This window comes from Protopterus annectens, chromosome 12.part0, assembly GCF_019279795.1.
Source record: "Protopterus annectens isolate FY-2018-M chromosome 12.part0, PAN1.0, whole genome shotgun sequence".
In the NCBI taxonomy this organism is placed as follows: domain Eukaryota; kingdom Metazoa; phylum Chordata; order Ceratodontiformes; family Protopteridae; genus Protopterus; species Protopterus annectens.
In genome coordinates, this window is record NC_056746.1 from 322,073,505 (window position 1) to 322,095,774 (window position 22,270).

The window sequence follows — 22,270 nt, forward strand, 5'->3', positions numbered from 1 at the left end:
AGTCCTTTGTCCAGCATCTCAGTCAAGTATTGTAGTATCCGAGGAATGTTGGGGACCAGAGGGTCAAGGTTTTCAGCCTGGTTCCAGGCACAGAATCTCTTCCACTTTTCTGAATAAGATTTCCTGGTGCTAGGCCTCCTGGCCTCCAAAATGACATCCATAACAGCTTTAGAGAGAGAGAAGTTGTCCATTTGGCTAATGAATCTGCCATGCAGCCAAGTTTAAGGTTTTGAGCTGACTGTGCAGTATGTGATTGTTTTGCTGAGTCAGGTGGTGTGGAATTTGAGGCAAAATCCAAGGTGGGTCTTGAGCCAAGTTTCTTTAAGATTGGGTACCAATGCTGGCGTGGCTAGTCTGGAGCAATCAGAATCATCTGTGGTTTGTCTTGTCTGGCTTTTAGGAGTACCTTTGAAAGGAGAGGCAGTGGTGGAAAGGCATAAACGTTAAGGCTTTTCCAGCTGAAAAAAAGAGCATCCACTTTCCATGCTTGTGTGTGATAAGTCCTTGTGCAGAATTTTTGTAGTTGGCAATTCAGTGGGGAGGCAAAGAGATCTATGTCCGGGCACCCCCATTTTTGCATCATGCTGAAAACTTGTGGATTTAATTTCCACCCGTGAGGATCCATGATGTCTCTACTTAGGTCGTCTGCCAGAGTATTTTTCTTTCCTGGCAGGAATTGTGCTTGCAGATGAACTTGATAAGTTATAGCTGTGTTCCACAATGTCATGGCTTGCCTGCATAGGGGGTAAGAATGAGTGCCCCCCTTGCTTGTTTATGTACCACATTACTGTGGTGTCTGTCCTTAATAATTGTCCTGGATGCAGAAGGTCCTTGAAAGCTGTTAGGGCATTTTGTACAGCCAACATCTCTTTTTGATTGATGTGAAGATGCATTTGGTCTGTGGTCCATTTGCCCTGAATACATTTTCCTGCCATGTGTGCTCCCAGGCGTAATCCGAGGCGTCTGTTGTTAGTCTGCCTGGCTGTGGGAAGAGTGAAAGACCGACCCTTGTTGAGGTGACATGCCTGTGCCCACCATCGAAACTCCTGTTGTAGGCAGGGAATTAGTGGTATTACTGTCTCCAAGCTGTGAGAATGTTGAGACCAAACACTTTTTAGGTACCATTGTAATTTCCTCATATGCAGTCTTGCATATGGAATTAGTAGTATGCAGGATGCCATGAATCCCAAGGCCTGCAAAATTTTTCTTGCAGGGAGTTGGGACTTTGTTGCCATCAATTGAAAATACTGAGTCAGTTGTCCTTGTTTGTCTGGCGCGAGATAAGCCATGTGGGCAGTTGTATTTAAGCTGGCACCCAGGAATATGATCTCTTGTGAGGGCACTAGTTTTGATTTCTTTTCGTCTACTGTGGTACCCTAGGCAACTTAATCTTTTTACGAATGCCAGATGCTGTAGAAGAATGTCCTTGCTCTCTGCTTGAATCAGGCAGTCGTCCAGATATGGATATATTTGAATTCCTTTTTGTCTGCAAAATGCAATTACTGGTGCTAGGCACTTGGTAAAGACCCTGGGCGCAGTAGATAAGCCAAAGGGCAGTGCAGAGAATTGGTAGTGCATTGTACCAGCTTTGAATCTGAGGTATCTTCTGCAATTTTTGACTGATAGGGACATGCAGGTATGCCCCTTTGAGGACCAAAGTAACAAGCCAAGCTTTCTTGCCCAACATGGGAAAGAGCTGTTGTAGTGTCAGCATTTTGAATTTCGGAACATCCAGGTAAGTATTTAGAGTGGAAAGGTCCAGAATGGGTCTCCAGGCTTTGTCCTTTCTGGGTACCAGGATGAGTCTTGAGTAAAGTCCTTGCCCTTTTTCCTGCTGTGGCACTTTCTGAATAGCTCTCATGTCCATGAGAGCTGTAATTTGTTTTTGTGCCTCTGCCCATTGATTTTTTGGCAGGACTGGCATTCCTTTTAGTCTTGGAAAAGTGTGAAAGTGGAACCTGTAACCTTGAGACACAATATTCAGCACCCATTTGTCTTGGGTGATTGCTTGCCAGGTTTGAGAAAAAAATGTTAGTTTCCCCCCTAAGAGAGCTGCCAAAAGGTAAGAGTTTGGCATTGGAAGGGGGAAGTCACTGGGACTGTTCCCTGTAAGGTTGTGACTTATCCTCACCTTCTTTTGGGTTTGAAGCACCCCACTGTCATGGTCTGTAAGAACCTTGTGGCTGAGATCTGCCTCTTGGGCGTCTGTATCTGCCTCTTTGTGGCCTGTCTGACACTGGAAAGGACCAATTCTTTGTAAGCCAATTTCTGCTACATCGTGGTGGCTGTACCTGTAAGAAATCCTTCACTGTTTGCATAGATTTTGCCTTATCCTCCATTTTCTTTAATACCTCTTCTGCCTTAATACCAAATAAATTATCTTGCTGCAAAGGAGCATCCAATAATTTTGCCTTAACATGATCTGGTAAACTTTGTTCCTTTAACCAAGCATGCCTACGAATCACAGATCCTGTAACTGCTGCTCTACAAGAAGCTTCTAATGAATCAAAACCACATTGCAAAGTATGCTTTCCCACTTGTTCAGCTGCATGCAATAAATCCTGAATTTCCTTATAGTCAGGTTGTTCTGCATTTGTACTCATTTTCTGTTTTAATTGAGACAGTAAGTATTGTTGATATTTAAGCATGTGAAACTGGCAATTTAGAGCCCTCACTGCTAAAGTTGCAGAGGTGTAAAAGTACAGTTTTGTACCTACCAAAAATGTAGATGTTCGAGTGCTCATACAGCTGCAGTCATAACAGATGGGTTATCCTGCCGTCAAGCGGGTCCTCGGTCGGCCAAATTCCAAAGTCTAGGTCCGGCGTCGGTTGTCGTCGCTTCTTCCCTGATGTCAGTGCGTCAGGGGTATAAGAGGCAGCAGACGCCATTTTCTTCAGTTTTTCTTGCCCCAGATGTCAGGTGACCCCAGAAGGAAGGCAAACAATGTTATACAAAGATGCAATGTTGATAAATCAAAAACAGTAGTTGCAAGCAAATACACCATAAAAGAATACCCCAAAAAGGTTATATGAAAAGTGTTTGTCATAAGGAAAGTCCTAAGAGGGGTTAGAGGGAGGGAAACCTGGACTGCAGCTGTAGGAGCACTCGAACATCTACATTTATGGTAGGTACAAAACTGTACTATGTTCATTGTGCATACAGCTGCAGTCATAACAGATGGGTAGAATCCCAAAGCTAAGTAAGGGTGGTAGGCACTAAGTGGAACTAGGAGGGGCTAGGATGCCCTGCAGGACTGCTGTGGCAAAGCCTGCTCTAGATTTTGAGTATAGTGGGAGGTGATAGTGCTTGGAAAAAGTGTGCACTGAACTCCAGGTGGCTGCTTCCAAAATGTCCTTGGTAGGGACCCCCCTGAGGAAGGCTGCAGAGGTAGCTGTGGCTCTGGTGGAGTGGGATCTGATGCATGCAGGCACAATTTTTCCATGAAATGAGTAACAAAAGTGTATGCAGTGGGCTATCCATTTTGAAATTGTCTGTTTGGAAATGGCCTTTCCCTGAGCACCTACAGCATAGGACACAGAGTTGCTCAGATTTCCTGAATGGCTTTGTTCTGCCCAAGTAGTAACGTAGTTGTCTGTGAATGTCCAAGGAATGTAGTAGTCTTTCCCCTTTGTTTTGTGGATTAGGATAAAAGGTAGGTAAGTGGATAGTCTGATTCAAAGCTACACTGGATACTACCTTTGGCATAAAGGTAGGATTGGCTCATAAGGAAACTCTGTCCTGATGGAAAATGATGAATGGTTGCACAGCCATGAGGGCCTGTAGCTCCGAAACCCTGCGTGCTGAGGTGATAGCCAGAAGAAAGGCCGTTTTCCATGACAAGTACTGTAACTCTGTTGAAGAAGCTGGCTCGAAGGGAGGAAGGGTCAGCTTTTCCAATACGTAGTTGAGGTCCCAAGCAGGGACTGGTGGTTTCCTTGGGGGTTTTATATTCTTTGCCCCTCTGAGGAACTGCCTTAAGAGAGGGTGAGAATAATGGAGGATCTGTGTTGTATTGTGCAGAAATGGCTGAAGCGTGGATCTTGATGGAGGAGAAGGAAAGTCCATTGTTTAACATCTCAGCTAGGTACTGTAAAATTTGAGGTATATTTATTACCCAAGGATTCTGTCCCTTTTCGAGATTCCAGGCATAAAATCATTTCCATTTGGCGGAGTAAGCCTTTCTAGTCGAAGGTCTTCTGGCCTCCAAGATGACATCCTGCACCTCCTTGGAGAGGAGAAACTATTGGGAAATCAAGGAATTCTCCATGCAACTAGATTTAGAGTTTTGAGATGGCTGTGAAGGGTTTTGTAGTTGTGCTGGGACAACAGAAGAGGGACTAGAGGTAGGATCCATGGTGGGGAGTGTGTCAGGCTCCTCAGGAGCGGATACCAGTGTTGTCTTGGCCAGTCTGGAGCGATGAGAATCATTTTCGGCTTCTCTGCTCTGGCTTTTAATAGAACTTTGGGCAGCAGTGGAAGAGGCGGGAAGGCATAGACCATCAGTGTTGCCCAATTGAAGGAAAGTGCGTCCACTTTCCAGGCCTGTGGATGATAGGTCCTTGAACAAAATTTTTTCAAATGGCAATTTCTGTGGGTAGCAAAGAGATCTATGTCTGGCTGTCCCCATGCCTGAGTTATCTTTGTGAAAAGTTGAGGATGCAACTTCCATTCATGTGGGTCTGTCATATTTCTGCTTAGGTTGTCTGCCAGTGTGTGTTCCTTCCCTGGCAGGAATTGTGCCTGCAGTTGAATTTGCAATTCCTGTGCTGTGTTCCATAGGGTCATGGCTTGCCTGCACAGGGGGTATGAATGAGTTCCCCCCTGTTTGTTTATGTACCACATCACTGTGGTGTTGTCTGTCCTTATCAATAGCTGGCCTGGATGCAGTAGGTCTTTGAAGGTCATAATAGCCTTTTTCACTGCTAGCATTTCCTTTTGGTTGATGTGGAGGTGGTTATCTTTTCGGGTCCATTTTCCCTGAATGCGCTGATCTGTCATGTGTGCTCCCCAGGCGTAGTCTGAGGCGTCTGTTGTGATGATTTGAGTTGCTGGAGGTACACAGAAAGGAAGACCTGTGTTTCTTTGGCAAGCTTGATCCACCACAAAAATTCCCTTTGAAGGCATGGAATGAGTGGGATTATTGTTTCCAAGCTGTGGCTGTGTTGAGACCATAAGTTTTTCAGGTACCATTGAAGTTTCCTCATATGCAGCTTTGCACATGGGATTAGTAGGATGCAAGATGCCATGAATCCCAGAGCCTGCAGGATTTTCCTTGCAGTTAGCCTGGTGTAAGTTGCCATTTTTCTGAAGTATTGAGACAGTTGCCCTTGCCTGTCTGGCGTGAGGTAGGCCATCTGGGTGGTTGTATCCAAGCTGGCACCCAGGAAGATTATTTGTTGAGAGGGTATTAGTTTTGATTTCTTTCTGTTGACTGTATCCCAGGAAGTTCAACAGTTTTATTACAAACGCCAGGTGCTGCAGTAGTATGTCCTTGCTGTCCGCTTGGATCAGGCAGTCGTCCAGATATGGGTAGATTTGTATCCCTTGTAGTCTGCAGAAGGCTATTACTGATGCCAGGCATTTCGTAAACACTCTGGGCGCAGTAGATAAGCCAAAGGGCAATGCAGAGAATTGGTAATGGGTTGAACCTGCAAGAAATCTGAGGTATCTTCTGCAATCTTGTCTGATAGGGACATGCAGGTATGCCTCCTTGAGGTCCAATGTTACCAGCCAAGACTCCTTGCCCAGCATGGGAAGAAGCTGCTGTAATGTGAGCATCTTGAATTTTGGCACCTGTAGATATGTGTTTAGGATGGATAAGTCTAAGATAGGTCTCCAATCTTTGTCTTTCCTCGGTACCAGGAATAGTCTGGAATAAAACCCTTGACCAGGAATAGTCTGGAATAAAACCCTTGACCTTGTTCTTTTGCAGGTACCTCTTGAATTGCTTTCATGTCTATGAGAGCTGAAACTTGTTTTTGTGCCTCTGCCCTTTGATTTTGTGGCAGGTTTGGCATGCCTCTCATTTCTGGAAGGGTGTGAAAGTGGAACCTGTAGCCTCTGTCTATAATGTCCAGAATCCATTTGTCTTTTGTAACAATATGCCAATTTTTTGAAAATGTCAATTTTCCGCCCAAAGGTGCTGCCATTAAAGCTTTGCTTGGCAGGTGTAGGGGGAAGTCATTGTGTCTGTTTTCTAAAAGACTGTGATCTATCTTCTCCACCTCTTGGGGTTGGTGCTTGCCACTGTCTGGCTCTGAAGGATCCTTGAGGTTGCCCTCTGCCCCTTGGGCGCCTGTATCTGCCCCTTTGAGGTCTGTCCATGGCTGGAAAGGACCAATGTTTTGAAGGCCAGTTTCTGCTGAAACGTGGAGGCTGTACCTGCAGGAAATCTTTCACTGTTTGCATTGATTTCGCTTTTTCCTCCATTTTCTTTAGCACCGCCTCAGCTTTAACACCAAACAATACATCTTTTTGAAGAGGTGCATCTAATAATTTAGCTTTGACATGATCTGGTAAGGTTTGCTCTTTGAGCCAAGCATGCCTACGTATAATAGACCCCGTAACAGCAGCTCTACATGAGGCCTCTAAAGCATCAAAACCACACTGCAAGGTATGTTTACTCACTTGCTCTGCACCATGCAACAAATCTTGCAACTCTTAAATCTGGTTGTTCTGGTTGTGTCATCTTGCTTTTCAGCTGAGATATCAAAAACTGTTGATACTTTAACATATGGAACTGACAGTTTAATGCCCTCATGGTTAAAGTGGCCAAGGTGTACACCACCTTTTTCCCCCACCTTTCTAAAGCTCTGGAATCTCTCTCTGAAGGTAATGGATTTTTAGCAGTAGAGGCCTTAATTCCCTTGGGACCCTGTGAAATTGTTTCTGGGTCAGCAGTATGGCTTTTATATAGGAACTGGTGAGAATCAGGAACCTGGTAATACCGGTCTGGTTTAACAGGAGCTGGAGGCAAAGAATCAGGATTAAGGCTGGCTTCTGTCTAAAACAGGAGGGATAGCCAGAGGCCTATGATAGGGGAGCAGAAGAAATTCCCTGAGCCTTTTCTTGGAATCTGGATAATCTTGGCCTTCCCAGTGAAAGTGTTCCCTCAATGTATGCAGGGTTTCCCCAAAAGAGAAGTCCTCAGGGGGGGAGACCGAGGGAATAGACTCCTCAGCATCAGAGTCTTCGAATGGAGAATAGGCATAATCCTGGTCCTCAGATAGTTCTGAGGTAATAGAAGCTTGATCTGAGGAAGGGTAGTCTTCCTCTAATCTGGGCCTTTTGTCAGAGGGGATGAGAACCCTGATAAGAGTAATCAAATCCTCAGCCATTTTAAGCATCTGTTTTTAGGCATGGTGCCTTGAGAGGGGTCTGAGGAACCTGTTTTTGGTTTTCATGGCTGCTTTAGATTTAGTGAAGGCTTTAATAGAGAAGGAGGAAGGCCTGAAGACCCTTGAGAAATGGCAGGCCCGTCTAAATTCTGAGTTTCCGCCAGGAGAGGCCGATCTGTAGTAGGAATGGGGCCGAGGAGCCTGCGACCTCGGTACTGAAGACACCGGTAATGCATGAGCATCGGTACTCAGGGGCTGCGAGGCTTCGCTGAGTACCGGAGAACCGGTAGTCGGCCTTAGCGTGGTTTCAGTAGGTGATGCGGACCTCGTGTGTCGGTCCTTATCTTTGCGTTTTTTGCTCAAAACTGGGGTCGGGGTATCCGACGACATAATATAATTAAATTTTTTGCCAAAAAAGTGAAGGGCGAACTCCGCCCGATGCTTAATAGTGCGCTTATTGAATCTATCACAAAAACGGCAGGCCGAGACGTCGTGGTCTGGGCCTAAGCAAGGTATACAGAAAGAGTGGAAATCCTTATGCGGTATTTGCTTCCCACATGAAATGCAATTAGTAACTTTGTCTGACATCGGTCTGAGGCAAGAAAAGTTTCCCCAATGGGGTACTTAGCTTTCAAGAAGACTTCGGCTGAAATACTTTCGTAAATCTCAGGAGCTGGCCGACCGGCACTTGCGAACTGCTTCTGCTTCGGGCACCGCGCGTCAAGAAATACTGAAGAAAATGGCGTCGGCTGCCTCTTTTATACCCCTGACGCACTGATGTCTGGGAAGAAGCGACTACAACCGACGCCGGACCTAGACTTTAGAATTCGGCCGACCGAGGACCCGCCTGACGGCAGGATAACCCATCTGTTATGACTGCAGCTGTATGCACGATGAACATCTTTCTTTCCCCATCTGCCTAATGCTCTAGAGTCCCTATCCGAGGGAACTGGATTCTTAGCCGTGGAAGCCTTAACCCCTTTGGGACCCTGGGAAATGGTTTCTGGGTCAGCAACAGGGTTTTTATAAAGAAATTTGTGAGAGTCAGGGACTCTGTAGTACCTGTCTGGCTTGACTGGAGCTGGGAGTAAAGAATCCGGTTTAAACTCGATTCAGAGAACACATCATCCACAATGTCTAACACTGGCGGAATAACAAGGGGCCTGTGCTGAGGCAGCAAAAGAAAGTCTCTGAGCCTTTTCTTGGATTCTGAGTAATCCTGGCCCTCCCAATGGAAATGCTCCCTCATGGTATGTAAAGTTTCCCCAAAAAGAGTAATCCTCAGGAGGATAGGCTGAAGGAATTGATTCTTCAGCATCAGAATCCTCATAGGGAGATGAGGAATATCCCTGGTCTGAAGAGGAATCACAATATATTGAAACCTGGTCAGAGGAATCAGTCTGTATCCTGCCTAGGCCTTTTTTTCAGGAGGGGGATGGGAACCCCTGATCAGAGTTATCAAGCCTTCGGCCATCTTGAGCATTTGTTTTTTAGGCATGGAGGCCTGTCCAGGTGAATGCTGTACTTGCTTCTTTGTCTTTAGTGTAGGCTTAGTCTTGGCTGTAGTTGCAATGGTAAGTTGAGAAGGCCTGAAAACACCCTCAGAAGCCGATGCCTGCTCAGCGGCTCCGGACCCATCTGAAGGGTTAATCTCCGTTGGCCCAACACCCTGAGGCTCCAGAGGCCTAGGCACCTCCATGTGGGGGTAGGTCACGGCCTGTGGTTCTGAGAGAGTGGGTATCAGGGGCTGCGAAAGCACTTCACTAAAAACCGGCGACTCGCCTAGAAGAGGCTTAGTCGTCAGTTTTGGGCCTCGGATGCCTTTCCTTATCTTTGCGCTTTTTATGCATTCCGGTAGTCGGTTTTTCCAACGGCATTGTATAATTAAACCTTCGCCCAAAGTAATGGCGAGCAAAATCAGACATTTAATAGTGCGCTTGTTAAATCTAGCACAAAACCAACAAATTGTGACGTCATGATCTGGGCCTAGGCATGGAATACAGTAAGAATGAAAATCCTTATGAAGCATTTGCTTCCCACAAGAAATACAAATTTTCTGACATCGGTCTGAGGCAAGAAAAAATTTCTCCAACGGGGTACTTAGCTTTATTGAAGACTTCGGTTCTGAAATCGAATTTGAAATCTCAGGAGTCTGCCGACCGGCGCTTGCGAACTGCCTTTGCTACAGGCACCACGCAGCAAAAAAGACTGAAGAAAATGGCGTTGGCTGCTTCTTATATACCCCCTGGCGCACTGACATCAGGGAAGAGGCGACAGCAACCAACGCCGGACCAAGACTTTGGAACTCAGGCCGATTGCGGGCCCGCCAGACGGCAGGATAACCCAAGTGTAATGACTGCAGCAGTGAAACACGATGAACATCCAGGACTGCAACAGTGAATACACTAACATCTACATTTATGGTAAGAGTACACAACTGTACTATGTTCTTCGTATTTCACTGTTGCAGTAATTACATTTGGGTAGATTCCCAAAGCTATGGTTGGGAGGAGGAGTTTAGAGAGCATTAGGGCCAGCTATAAGGTCCTGCAAGACTGCAGTGGCAAAGCAAGCTCTAGATTTAGAGAAAATTGGCAAATTATACTGCTTGGTGAAAGTATGTACAGAACTCCAGGTAGCAGATTCTAGGATGTCCCTGGTAAGAACGCCTCTGAGAAAGGCTGTAGAAGTAGATGCAGCCCTGGTGGAGTGAGGTCTGATCCCCTGGGGGAAAGGTTTTCCATGGTGCTTATAGCAGAAATGAATGCAATGGCTTATCCATTTAGAAATAGTTTGTTTTGAAATAGCCTTCCCCTCTGCCCCTGCAGCAAATGCTACCAGCAGCTCTTCAGATTTTCTCTGAGGTTTAGTCCTGTCCAAGTAAAATCTTACGTTGTCTGTGCACATCCAAGAAAGTATCCATTCTCCTTTGTTCTGTGGATTGAGAAAGAAGGTTGGCAAATTAATTGACTGATTAAGTGCCACACTGGATACCACCTTAGGCATGAAGGATGGATTGATTCTGAGTGACACCCTGCCCGCATGAAAGATGATGAAAGGCTCCACTGCCATAAGGGCCTGTAATTCAGATACCCTTCTAGCTGAAGTGATTGCTAAAAGGAAAGCAGTTTTCCAAGAAAGAATTTTTAAGTCTGCAGTACCTCGAAAGGAGGGAGAGAGTGAGTTTCTCCAATACAAAGTTAAGGTCCCAGGCTGGGGATGAAGCTCTCCTGGGTGGTCTCAAATTTGTGGCCCCTCTGAGGAACTGTTTGAGCAGTGGATGAGAGAAGAGGGGAGGTTCTGTGTTATAATGAGTTGAAATGGCTGAGGCGTGAATTTTGATGGAGGAAAAAGACAGGCCCTTGTGAAGCATCTCAGATAAGTATTGTAAAATCTGAGGTAAACTGGGCACTGCTGTGCTCATCCCTTGAGATTGGTTCCAGGCATAGAATCTTTTCCATTTTTCAGCATAAGATTTTCTAGTACTAGGCCTCCTTGCCTCTAAAATGATATCCATCACAGGTTTACTGAGGGATGGGTAAAGGAGAGATTATGTAATTAGCCAGACTGCTAGGTTCAGTGTTAGAAGCTGGGGGTGCAGAATCTGGTTCTCCTGCTGAGACAACTGGGAAGGAGTCTGAGGCAGGTGCCATGGGGAGAACAGTGACACTGCGCAGGAGGGGGTACCAGTGTTGGCATGGCCAGTCTGGTGCAATCAGATTCATCCTTGGTTTGTCCTGTTTGACTTTTAGTACTACTTTGGAGAGCAGAGGCAGAGGGGGGAAGGCATAGACTGATAGGCTTTTCCAGCTGAAGGGCAGAGCACCCACTTTCCAGGCTTGCTTGTGGGGAGTCCTTGTGCAAAATGTATCCAACTGGTAGTTCTGGGGAGAGGCAAGCAGGTGTATATCTGGGCTCCCGCATTTGCTTGTCAACATGTTGAAAATCCTTGGTTCCAATTTCCACTAGTGTGGGTCCATGAGGTTTGCGGTTTAGCCCGTCTGCCAGTGTATTTAATTTTCCTGACAGGAATTTAGCTTGTAGGTGCACATGGTAGCTCAAGGCTGTGTTCCACAATGCCATGGCTAGTCTGCAGTGGGGGTAAGAATGCGTACCACCCCGCTTGTGTACCACATAACAGTGGTGCTGTCCGTCTTTGCCACGAGTTGTCCTGGAAGAATGTGGTCCTTGAAGGCTGTCAGAGCATTCTGTACAGCTAACTTTTTTTTTGATTGATATGCAGGTGCATTTGAATTGGGTTCCATTTGCCCTGAATGCACTTCCCTGCCAGGTGAGCCCCCCATGCACAGTCTGATGTGTCTGTTAGGATTTGGGTGGCAGGGGGTGGTGTGAATGAAAGGTAGTCCCTTGTTTTGGTGGCAGGCCGCTGCCCACCAAAGGAACTCTAGACGTAGGCAAGGTACGACAAGAATCATTGCTTCTAGATCCTGAGAATGTTGACACCATAAGCTTTTTAGATACCACTGTAGTTTCCTCATATGCAGTCTTGCATATGGAATTAGAAGAATGCAGGAGGCCATGAACACCAAGGTTTGCAGTATTCGTCTTAGATAGGGTTTTTGTGGCCACTTGAAGTTGGTTGTTAAATGAATTTGTTACTCTGGCGTAAGGAAAGCCATCTGGGAAGTTGTATTCAAGCTTGCTCCCAGGAATATAATTTGTTGACAGGGTACCACCAGGTGTGATTTCTTTTCGTTTATGGTGTACTGCAGACAAGTCAGAACCCTTTGTACAAAGGCCAGATGATTCAAAAGTATGTCCTGGCATTCTGCCTGAATTAGACAATTGTCCAGGTATGGGTATATTTGAATATTTCTTTGCCTGCAAAATGCAATAACTGGAGCTAGGCACTTCATGAATACCCTGGGCGCAGTAGATAAGCCAAAGGGTAGTGCAGAGAACTGATAGTGCATGTAGCCTGCATTGAATCGTAGGTATCTTCTGAAAGATACCCTGATTGGGATGTGCAGGTATGCTTCTTTTAAATCTAGTGTTGCCATCCAGGCATCTTTGCCTAGCATAGGAAGCAACTGGTGAAGAGTCAGCATTCTGAATTTTGGAATCGCCAAAAAGGTGTTTAGAGAAGACAGGTCCAGGATAGGACACCATGAACTGTCTTTTCTGGGTACTAGGAAAAGTCTTGAGTAGAAACCTTGTCTCTTTTCCTCTTCTGGTACCAATTGAATAGCCCCCATGCTTAAGAGAGAGAATGTATTTGGTTTTGGGCCGCTGCCCACTGATTTAGGGGTAGGACTGGCCACCTGCTTGGTGTTGGCAACGTGTGGAAGTGAAATCTGTATCCCTGGGACACTGTAGTTAAAACCAATTTGCCCTGGGTAATGAGTTCCCAGTTCTTTGCATGAAGATCAATCGTTCCCCCCAAATGGGCAGTCAATTCATAAGTGCTTGGAAATTTTAAAAGGAAGTCACTGATACAGTTTACCATAGGGCGGAGTCTTGTTACTCCCAGATTTGGAAGTGGAGGTCCCCCACTGCTTAGTCCTATGCATACCTTGGGACTGCAGCCTGGGAGCTCTGCTGGATCTGGGTTTGGACTGAGAAGGTCTGGAAGAGGCAGGAAAGGACCAATTCTTGGAAGGCCAATGCTACTAAATCTTGGAGGTTGTACTTGTAAAGAATCTTTAACAGTCTGCATAAATTTAGCCTTTTCTTCAGTCTTTTTAAGAACTTCTGCCTTGTTGTCAAACAGGTGGTCCTGGTTTAGGAGAGCATCCAGTAATTTTGCTTTAACATGATCTGGTAGGGATTGCTCCTTACGCCAAGCATGCCTTCCAAGTACAGACCCAGTTACAGCAGCCCTGCAAGATGCCTCTAGAGAGTCAAAACCACATTGCAAAGTATGTTTTCCAACCTGTCCAGCTGAATGAAATAAATCCTGTAAATTCCTTATTTTCAGCACAATCAGGAAACATCACTTTCTGTTTAAGTAATCCAATAATATGCTGCTAATACTTCAACATATGAAATTGGCAGTTTAAGGCCCTAATGGCCAAAGTTGCAGAAGTATATACCTTGCTACCCCATCTATCCAGCGCCCAGGAGTCTCTCTCAGAAGGGGGTAGGGTTTTTGGCAGTAGTAGCTTTAATACCCTTGGGCCCCTGTGAAATGGTCTCAGGATCCGCAGTAGGATTTTTAAAAAGGAACTTGTGAGAATCAGGGACCCTGTAATATCTACCAGGTTTCTTGGGAGCAGGAGGTTAAGTAGTCAGGGTCCAAGCCAGATTCTGCAAATGTATCATCAACAATGTCTAGTACAGGAGGTATGGCTAAAGGCCTGTGCTGGAGCAAAAGAAAGAAATTCCTAAGGTATCACCAAAAGAGAAATCCTATGGGGGGGGGGGGGCAGAGGAAATGGAGTCCTCAGCATCAGAATCATCATAGGCAGATGAGGGTAAATCCTGGTCATCAGAGGAAAAGTACAGTTTTGTACCTACCATAAATGTAGATGTCCGAACTGGATAGCATCTGCAGTCATAACAAGTGGGTTGTCCTGTCGTCAGGCAGCCCTGCAGTCGGCCGGATTCCAAAGTCCGGGTCCGGCTTCGGCTGATGTCGCACTCCACCCGACGTCATCTCTGTTGGTCTTCGGGTATAAAAGCATCAGCCGACGCCATTTTCCTCAGTGTTTCTTGCCCCAGATGCCAGTAGCCCTCTTGCAGGCTAAAAATTTGGATAGATGCCAATGTTTCCAAATAGATAGAGGTAAACACAGCAATAAGCATATATATACATATATACAAACAAATACACCATAAAAGACTCCCCCCCAACAGCTAGCTATTAGGAGGGTAAACACCCTAGGAGTACCACAGAGGGGAAGGAGGGGTAATCCTGACTGCAGATGCTATCCAGTTCGGACATCTACATTTATGGTAGGTACAAAACTGTACTATGTCCTTCATGGATGCATCTGCAGTCATAACAAGTGGGTAGAATACCATAGCCAACTAGGGAGGAGGATAAAAGTAGATTATGGTGTGTTTAGGATCCCTTGCAGTACAGCAGTGGCAAACCCTGCTCGGGATCTGGAATATAGAGGCAAATTATAATGCTTGGCAAATGTATGCACGGAGGTCCAAGTAGCCTCAATAATGTCTTTGGTTGCCACTCCTCGTAAGAAGGCTGTGGTAGTGGCTGTTGCCCTTGTAGAATGAGGTCTTATGTTCTGTGGAATTGGTTTTCCATGGAAGGAGTAACAGTATCGTATGCAATTTCCTATCCATTTGGAGATTGTCTGTTTGGAAATAGCTTTTCCTTCCCTTCCTGTTGCATAGGCTACAAAAAGTTGGTCAGTCTTTCTGCTATTTTTGTTCTGTCCAAGTAGTAGCGTAGCTGTCTATGTACATCCAAGGTATGCAGTATTCTTTCCCTCTGTTTTGTGGGTTGGGAAAGAAGGTAGGTAGGTGGATTGCCTGGTTTAAAGACACTCTGGATACCACCTTGGGCATAAATGTAGGATTAGTCCTCATGGACACTATCTTGGTGGAAGATTAGGAAGGGTTGCACTGCCATTAAGGCCTGTAGTTCTGAAACCCTCCTTGCTGAAGTAATTGCCAGTAGGAAAGCAGTTTTCCATGACAGGTGTTGTAGGTCTGCTGTTGCTGCTGGTTCAAAGGGTGATAGTGTCAACTTTTCTAGCACAAAGTTTAAATCCCAAGCTGGTAATGGTGGTTTCCTTGGAGGTTTTACATTCTTGATTCCTCTGAGGAACTGCCTGAGCAAAGGGTGAAAAACAGGTGGATCAAAGCTGTATTCTGCTGAAATAGCTGATGCATGTATCTTGATGGAGGAGTAGGACAGGCCTGAATGAAGAAGTTCGCCAGATACTCCAGAATGTTAGGCATATCTATGTTTGACACATCTTTTCCTCTTTCCGTACTCCAAATGACAAACCTTTTCCATTTTCCAGCATAGTTCCTTCTTGTTGAAGGTCTGCGTGCTTCAAGAATAATGTCTTTAACTCTTTGGGAAAGTTCTGGATTAGCTGCTGCTATGTGATGTTCCATGCATTCAGTTGCAGCGTTTTTAGGTTTGGATGTATGATGCTGTAGTTGTTCTGAGTTAACATCAAAGGCATCAGGGGTATTGGCCACATATTGTTCCGAGACATGCTCTTCAGTAGTGGGTACCAGTGTTGTCTTGGCGAGTTTGGAGCTAACAGGCTTATGCTTAGACGGTCTTCCTTGATTTTTAGTAGTACCTTGTGTATCAAAGGAAGAGGTGGGAATGCATATGCTGTTAGGCCTTTCCAGTTGAGGGAGAGTGAGTCCACTTTCCATGCTAGTGGGTGGAATGTCCTTGTGCAGAATCTTTTGAGCTGGTGATTGAGAGGTGATGCGATTAGGTCTATCTGTGGCATTCCCCATTCCTTTGAGATGGTCTTGAAGATGTCCGGTGCAGCTTCCATTCGTGGGCATCCGTGGTTCTGCTTAATATGTCTGCTAGAGTATTGTCTTTCCCCGGTACAAATATTGCCTGTAACTGAATGTTGTAGCTGAGTGCCAGGGTCCACAGCTCCAAGGTCATTCTGCATAGGGGGTATGAATGAGTGCCTCCCTGTTTGTTGATGTACCACATGACTGTGGTGTTGTCTGTCCTTATCAATTGGCCCTCTTTGAGAAATGGTTTGAACTTTTGGATTGCCAGTTTTACTGCCAGCATTTCTTTTAGATTGATGTGCAGGTGAAGTTGATCCTGTGTCCACAATCCTTGCACGCATTTGTCCAGCATGTGGGCCCCCATCCTAGGTCTGAAGCGTCTGTTGTGATGGTCTGGCTTGGTTGACATCTGCGAAAGGGTAGGCCTGGGTTTGACTGGCATGCCTGAGCCCACCATAGGAACTCCTGTTTTAAGCATGGAATTAGTGGGATTTCTGTTTCTAGACTGTGTCTGTGTTGGGACCATAAATTCTTTAGGTACCACTGTAGTTTCCTCATATGTAGTCTGGCAAATGGGACCAAGATTATGCATGATGCCATGAAGCTCAAGGCCTGCAGAACTTTTCTTGCTGTTAACTTGTTCAGTTTTGTTAGTGCCAAGAAGTAAAGAGGAAGTTCTTCTTGTTTTTCTGTAGTCAGGAATGCCATCTGTTGTACTGTGTCCAATTCAGCGCCAAGAATGTCCTTGTTTGGGATGGTATCAGCCTTGACTTTTGTAAATTGACTGTGTATCCCAGTCCTTGTAGCAAGTAAATGACCCTTTGTAAATCTGTTGTCAGCTTGCTTTTGTTGTCCCCTTGTAGCAGGCAGTCGTCCAGGTATGGGTAAATTTGAATTCCCTGTAGTCTGCAATGGGCGATTACTGATGCCAGGCATTTTGTGAATACTCTGGGCAGTAGATAAGCCAAAGGGCAATGCTGAGAATTGATAGTGCTCTGATCCTGCAAGAAATCTGAGGTATCTTCTGCAGATTGGTCGAATGGGGACGTGCAGGTATGCCTCCTTGAGATCTAGAGTTACCAGCCAAGACTCCTTGCCCAGCATGGGAAGAAGTTGCTGTAGGGTCAGCATTTTGAATTTTGGGACAATGATGTATGTATTTAAGGAGGACAGGTCGAGAATTGGTCTCCAACTTTTTCCTTTCTTGGAACTAGGAATAGTCTGGAGTAGAACCCTTTCCTTGTTCTGCTGTTGGCACTCTTTCCACAGCTCTCATGTTTGCTAACTCCATTATCTGTAGAGCCTCTGTTTTTGATTTGGAGGTAGATTTGGCATTCCTCTTTGACTGGTAAAGTGTGGAAGTGAAACCGTAACCTTGATCTATGGTTTGTAAAATCCACTTGTCTTTTGTTATGTAGTGCCAGTTCTTTGAAAATAAGGTTAACTTTCCGCCTAGAGGAGCTGCTATTTGTTCCCTGGTAGGCGGATTTAGGATTAAGTCACTGTGGTTGTGCTGATGTAGTGGCAGTGGCTGTGTCTGTGCCTCTGTTGTTACCTTGCCACTGTCGTCCTCTGTAGGCACCTCCTCTGGATTGGTTTCTGCCTCTGGAACGCCTATTCCTGCCCCTTTGAAATTTTGTGGAGTCAGGAAAGGACCAATTTTGGCAGGCCAGTTCCTGCTAAACCTTGGGGTTGAACCTGCAAGAAATCTTTAACAGTTTGAACAGATTTTGCCTTTTCTTCCATTTTCTTCATAACCTGCTGTGCAGGTGTACCAAACAAACTTGTCTTGTCCATAGGAGCATCTAGCAACTTAGCTTTAACATGATCCGTAAAGCTTGTTCCTTTAGCCATGCATGCCTTCTTATCACTGTGCCTGTCATGGCTGATCTAAATGAAGCCTCCAGTGCATCATAGCCACATTTTAAGGAATGGTTGCTAACCTGTTGTATGTTATTTACCATCTCTAACACATATTTCTTATCAAGAGATTCATCAGTGGTTAGTTTTTTAGTTAACTGATCAAGCATAAACTCTTGGTATTGTATCATGTGAAACTGACAGTTTAAAGCTCTAGCTGAGAGAGTAGCTGAAGTGTAGACCTTTTACCCCATCTGTCTAGTGACCTTACTTCCCTTTCAGAAGGAATAGGGTTTTAGCTGTGGTCGGCTACTGCCTTGGGACCCTGGGATATAGTTTCTGGGTCTGCAAGTGGGGCCTTGTAAAGGTGGTGATGAGTATCTGGCACCCTGTAAAATCTGTCTGGTTTGGCAGGGGCTGGGGTAAAGAATCTGGAGCGGAGCAAACATCATTGAAAGCATCATCCACCACAGAGAGAACAGGAGGTATAGCTAAGGGGCTGTGCTGTGGGAGGTGCAGAAAGGTCCTAAGTCTTTTCTGGAGTCTGAAAAATCCTGTTGCTGCCATTGGAACTGTTCTCGCATGGCATGCAAGGTTTCCCCAAAGGAGAATTCTTCTGGTGGGGAAGCAGCTGGAATGGATTCTTCAGCATCAGAATCTTCAAAATTGGAGAAGGCCCAGGCTGGTCAGTTATGTCTGATTCATCAGCAGAATCATCAGAAGACACTGGCTCAGGGGGCTCTGCCCTAGGTCTCTTCTCTGGGTGCTGAGAGGCCCTGTCTGGGTGAGATTGAGATCCTCTAATTAAAGAAATTAAATCTTCTGCCAAAGAAAGCATTTGAGAACTAGAAGAGGGCCTGGATGTGGGGGGTTTAACAGGCACTGTTTTAGTAGTCTTGGCTGCTTTAGCCCTGGCGAAGGCCTTAATGGACATGGCAGCTGGGGGCCTAGCAGCACCACGTGCTGGGGTAGAGACATCCAAGGGGATGGTGTCTGATAAGTCAACCACCGTAGTGGGTAAAATTTCTGAGGTCGATTCAAGAGTTGTAGCAGGGGCCTCAGTTGTAAGAATAGGTTCAGCTGTAGTTTGAGCAGTTTTCTCGGTTTCGGCCGAAACCGAGACACTCGGTTTGCTTTACCGTGGTTTCGCGAAACCGGACCGCGAGTGTCGGTCTTTATCTTTGCGTTTTTGGGGTAGTCGGAGGATCCGGCGGCATAATGTACGCAAAATCAGAACCGAAAAACTGTTCTGCAAACTCTGACCGACGCCTAAGCGTCGTCGGTTGAAAGAGGCACAGGCCGAACAGGCTGCTACGTCGTGGGCTGGGCCTAAACAAGGCAGACAGTAAGAGTGGAAATCTTTATGAGGTATTTGTTTCCCACAGGTTAAACAATTGTTAACTTTTTCTGACATCGGCTGAGGCAAGAAAGAGTCCCCAACGGGTACTTAGCTTTAGAAGTCTTGAGTAGTATTCGTAGAAGTAATCTCTGGATCCGACCGACCGGCACTTGCGAACAGCTTTTGCTTGGCACGCGGCAAGAAAGACTGGGGAAAATGGCGTCGGCTGATGCTTTTATACCCGAAGACCAACAGAGATGACGTCGGGTGGAGTGCGACATCAGCCGAAGCCGGACCCGGACTTTGGAATCCGGCCGACTGCAGGGCTGCCTGACGACAGGACAACCCACTTGTTATGACTGCAGATGCATCCATGAAGGACATCAGAAATTTCAGAATTCTGGTCAGAAGTATCATAAACAAACTCAGTCCTAGCTCTCTTAGAAGGGGAAGGCTAGCTTCCCCTGATTAAAGTAATAAGGTCTTTGGCCATTCTTGTGTGTTTTTTAGGCATAGAGGCCTGACCATGCGGTCTGGGCATCAGTTTTTAAACATGGTTCGAGATTTAGGCCTTGAAGAAGAAGATGGCATCGGTTTAATACGCAAACCAGTAGGCCTGAATACACACTCCGAAGCCAGTGCCTGCACAGCGGCTCCAGACCCATCCAGGGTAGACACATCCACAGGTTCCACAGTTAAAGCATCTTGCAGCATACCAGACTCCGAATGGGTCTCGGTAGAGGCCTGCGAATCAGTAGTAGTAGGTATCAGGGGTTGCGAAAGCGCCTCACTGAGTACCGGTGAACTGGCGACTGGCTTAGGAGAAGCGTCGTCAGCATTTTTGGACCTAATCGGCCTGTCTCCATCTTTATCTTTGCGTTTTTTCAGAATGTCAGTAGTCGGAAGGCTGACTGAAGACATATCAGGATAACTGAACAGAGCACCAAAATATTTAGAAGTGTAAATATACCGACTGACAGTTTGTGGTTTAAATAGGGCACAAAACAGACAGCGAGGTATGTCGTGGTCAGGGCCTAAGCAAGGAATACAGTACGAATGAAAATCTTAATGAGGTAGTTGCTTTCCACAAGTAATGCAATTATTAACTTTTACTGACATCGGTTAAGAGCAAGAAAAAGTTTCCCCAATGGGGTACTTAGCTTTTAGTTGAAGACTTTGGTTCTGAAACTCAAACGAAAATTTCAGGAGTCAGCTGACCGGCACTTGCTAACTGCTTCTGCTTCGGGGACTGCACGGCAAGGAAGACTGACGTAATGGTGTTGGCTGCAAGTTTTATACCCCTGACGACATGACGTCATGGAAGAAAGAACAGCAACCGACGCAGGACCCAAGACTTCGCTAATCAGGCCAACTGAGGGCTATCTGCAAGCAGATAACCCAAATGTAATGACTGCAACAGTGAAACAGGAAGAACATCAGGAAAAACAGGTGCCGATAAGAATCTGGCTACAATTTAGAGAAACGTAAGGCAAACCTTTATCAATTTAGCCAAATCCTTGGAAGGAGTCTGGATAGACCTGGGTTAGACCCACCCAGAAGTTGCTGTCTGGGTAAAGAAGGCCATTTATAGAGCAGGCAGCCCCTGGAGAGTCTAGCATGAATATAAGGCTCAAATGACTTCACTAACTATAATCCTCCCCCTTTGCTTGATAAGAGACAGAGGTACTGGGGAGCCAGCATCCAAAAATTAGCAAAAGCCCCTACTGATTATGCCAAAGGTCACAGGCATAAAAGCCTCCTGACAGGCGAGACTGCAGGCCTGAGGGATGGGTTATCAAGTCCAACCACAAAATTGGTCCTCTCAGACCACATGGCAAGTAATTGGTGAGCTTTAAAGTTCCAGGGTGGCCGCTTCCTTCTCCCTTTAGGAGCATGTTTTTGGTCAAACATTCATTCTTCCTAGTTGCTGTGAGCCTGCAGACATAACTGGAGACTTCAGTAAGGCCACAAGCTTGTCTAGCTGGTTACACCAGTAGGGTTACTTCTCTTAATTGTCTCTGGGTGAAACCTCTGGCAAATAGTTATCCCCATCATGCAGTGGCCGAAGGAAAATTACACACAATGTGGAAGTCCGTGAAAGTACTCTGGTGATTACAGGCACAATTTTTAATATTTACGGGAGCACATATACCTCCACACTACACAATATGCTATATACACACACTTCATATAAATACATACACAAAACATGGGTCCCTGGCATAGTACTTATCTCTTGATCTTTAAACCACAGACCAAGACTGACATGCGGTCTCAAGAACATTTTTTCTGCAAGAAAGAATTATGAACGGTGTGGACAAAAGCTGCCTATATACCCTATAAATGAAGACACCAGTGATAAGGTAATGTCAGCCCATCCAAGGGGAAAGGGGTCTTGGCTCTGAAATGTCTGCCAAGACAGACTAGCCCTGTAACAAAGAATCACATAAATCACAATACAACAGCAGAACATCTACTAATATATAGCCTAAGAGTAACAAAGCAAATTATCAATTTCAGTGGCAGGCATATGAAAACAGACTTGTATCAAATTTTACTTACAAGACATAGGTTTTGCTGGCAGTTTTTACTCCTCCAATGGGGATTCTCCTAACAATCACAGACGAATTTTTAGGGATTAACGCAGCATCATCGGTATATTCTGGAGGAAAAAAAAAGTGTCACCATCGTTCAATAAAATACACATGTATATGCAATTACTTTTCTCCTTAAACTGCAACACTCCTACTATGGCTACAAAATGACAACATAACAGTCGAGTAGCAACAGGCTAGACACAGGCATGACTGCTACTGTACTGCAGACTGAACACCAGAAGTATCCTGCTATTAAACTTAATCTATGGGACAAAGAATAGCAGCAAAAAAAGCATACAAACTATCGAAGTGTTGCACCTAAACAGTTTGTGAAAAATGCACGCACTGCAGTGAACTGGGAAGATGCAGCTAAATTGAAGAAATGGTTCCTGAATTGCATGTAAAATTATTTTTGGAAAAACAAAAAGTACAGTGGTATGCACGTACCATAAATGTAGATTTTAGAGTGTATTCACTGTTGCAGTCATTACATTTGGGGTAATCCTGCTGGCAGGTTGCCCTCAGTCGGCCTGAAATCCAAAGTCTTGGGTCCTGCGTCAGCTGTTGTCGCCCCTTCCCTGATGTCAGGTCGTCAGGGGTACAAAAGCAGCAGCAGACGCCATTTTCTTCAGTTTTTCTTGCCCCAGATGTCAGGTGCCCCCTAAAAGGGTAGCCAAAATTTATATATATAAAAATACATGCAGCAATATAAACT

General features: G+C 45.5%; 1 protein-coding gene across 1 annotated transcript in view; it reads right to left on the bottom strand.

Annotated features, from left to right (window-relative positions):
• Window positions 1–22,270, bottom strand: part of RBBP6 (RB binding protein 6, ubiquitin ligase) — a 2,624,906-nt gene that overhangs the window by 2,327,243 nt on the left and 275,393 nt on the right. The window contains exons 2-4 of the mRNA XM_044089398.1: window positions 21,526–21,620; window positions 14,809–14,820; window positions 8,864–8,893 (exon numbers count right to left, since the gene is read on the bottom strand). Of these exons, the coding sequence (XP_043945333.1) occupies window positions 8,864–8,893; window positions 14,809–14,820; window positions 21,526–21,620 (137 nt within the window). The remainder of the gene's footprint in view (window positions 1–8,863; window positions 8,894–14,808; window positions 14,821–21,525; window positions 21,621–22,270) is intronic.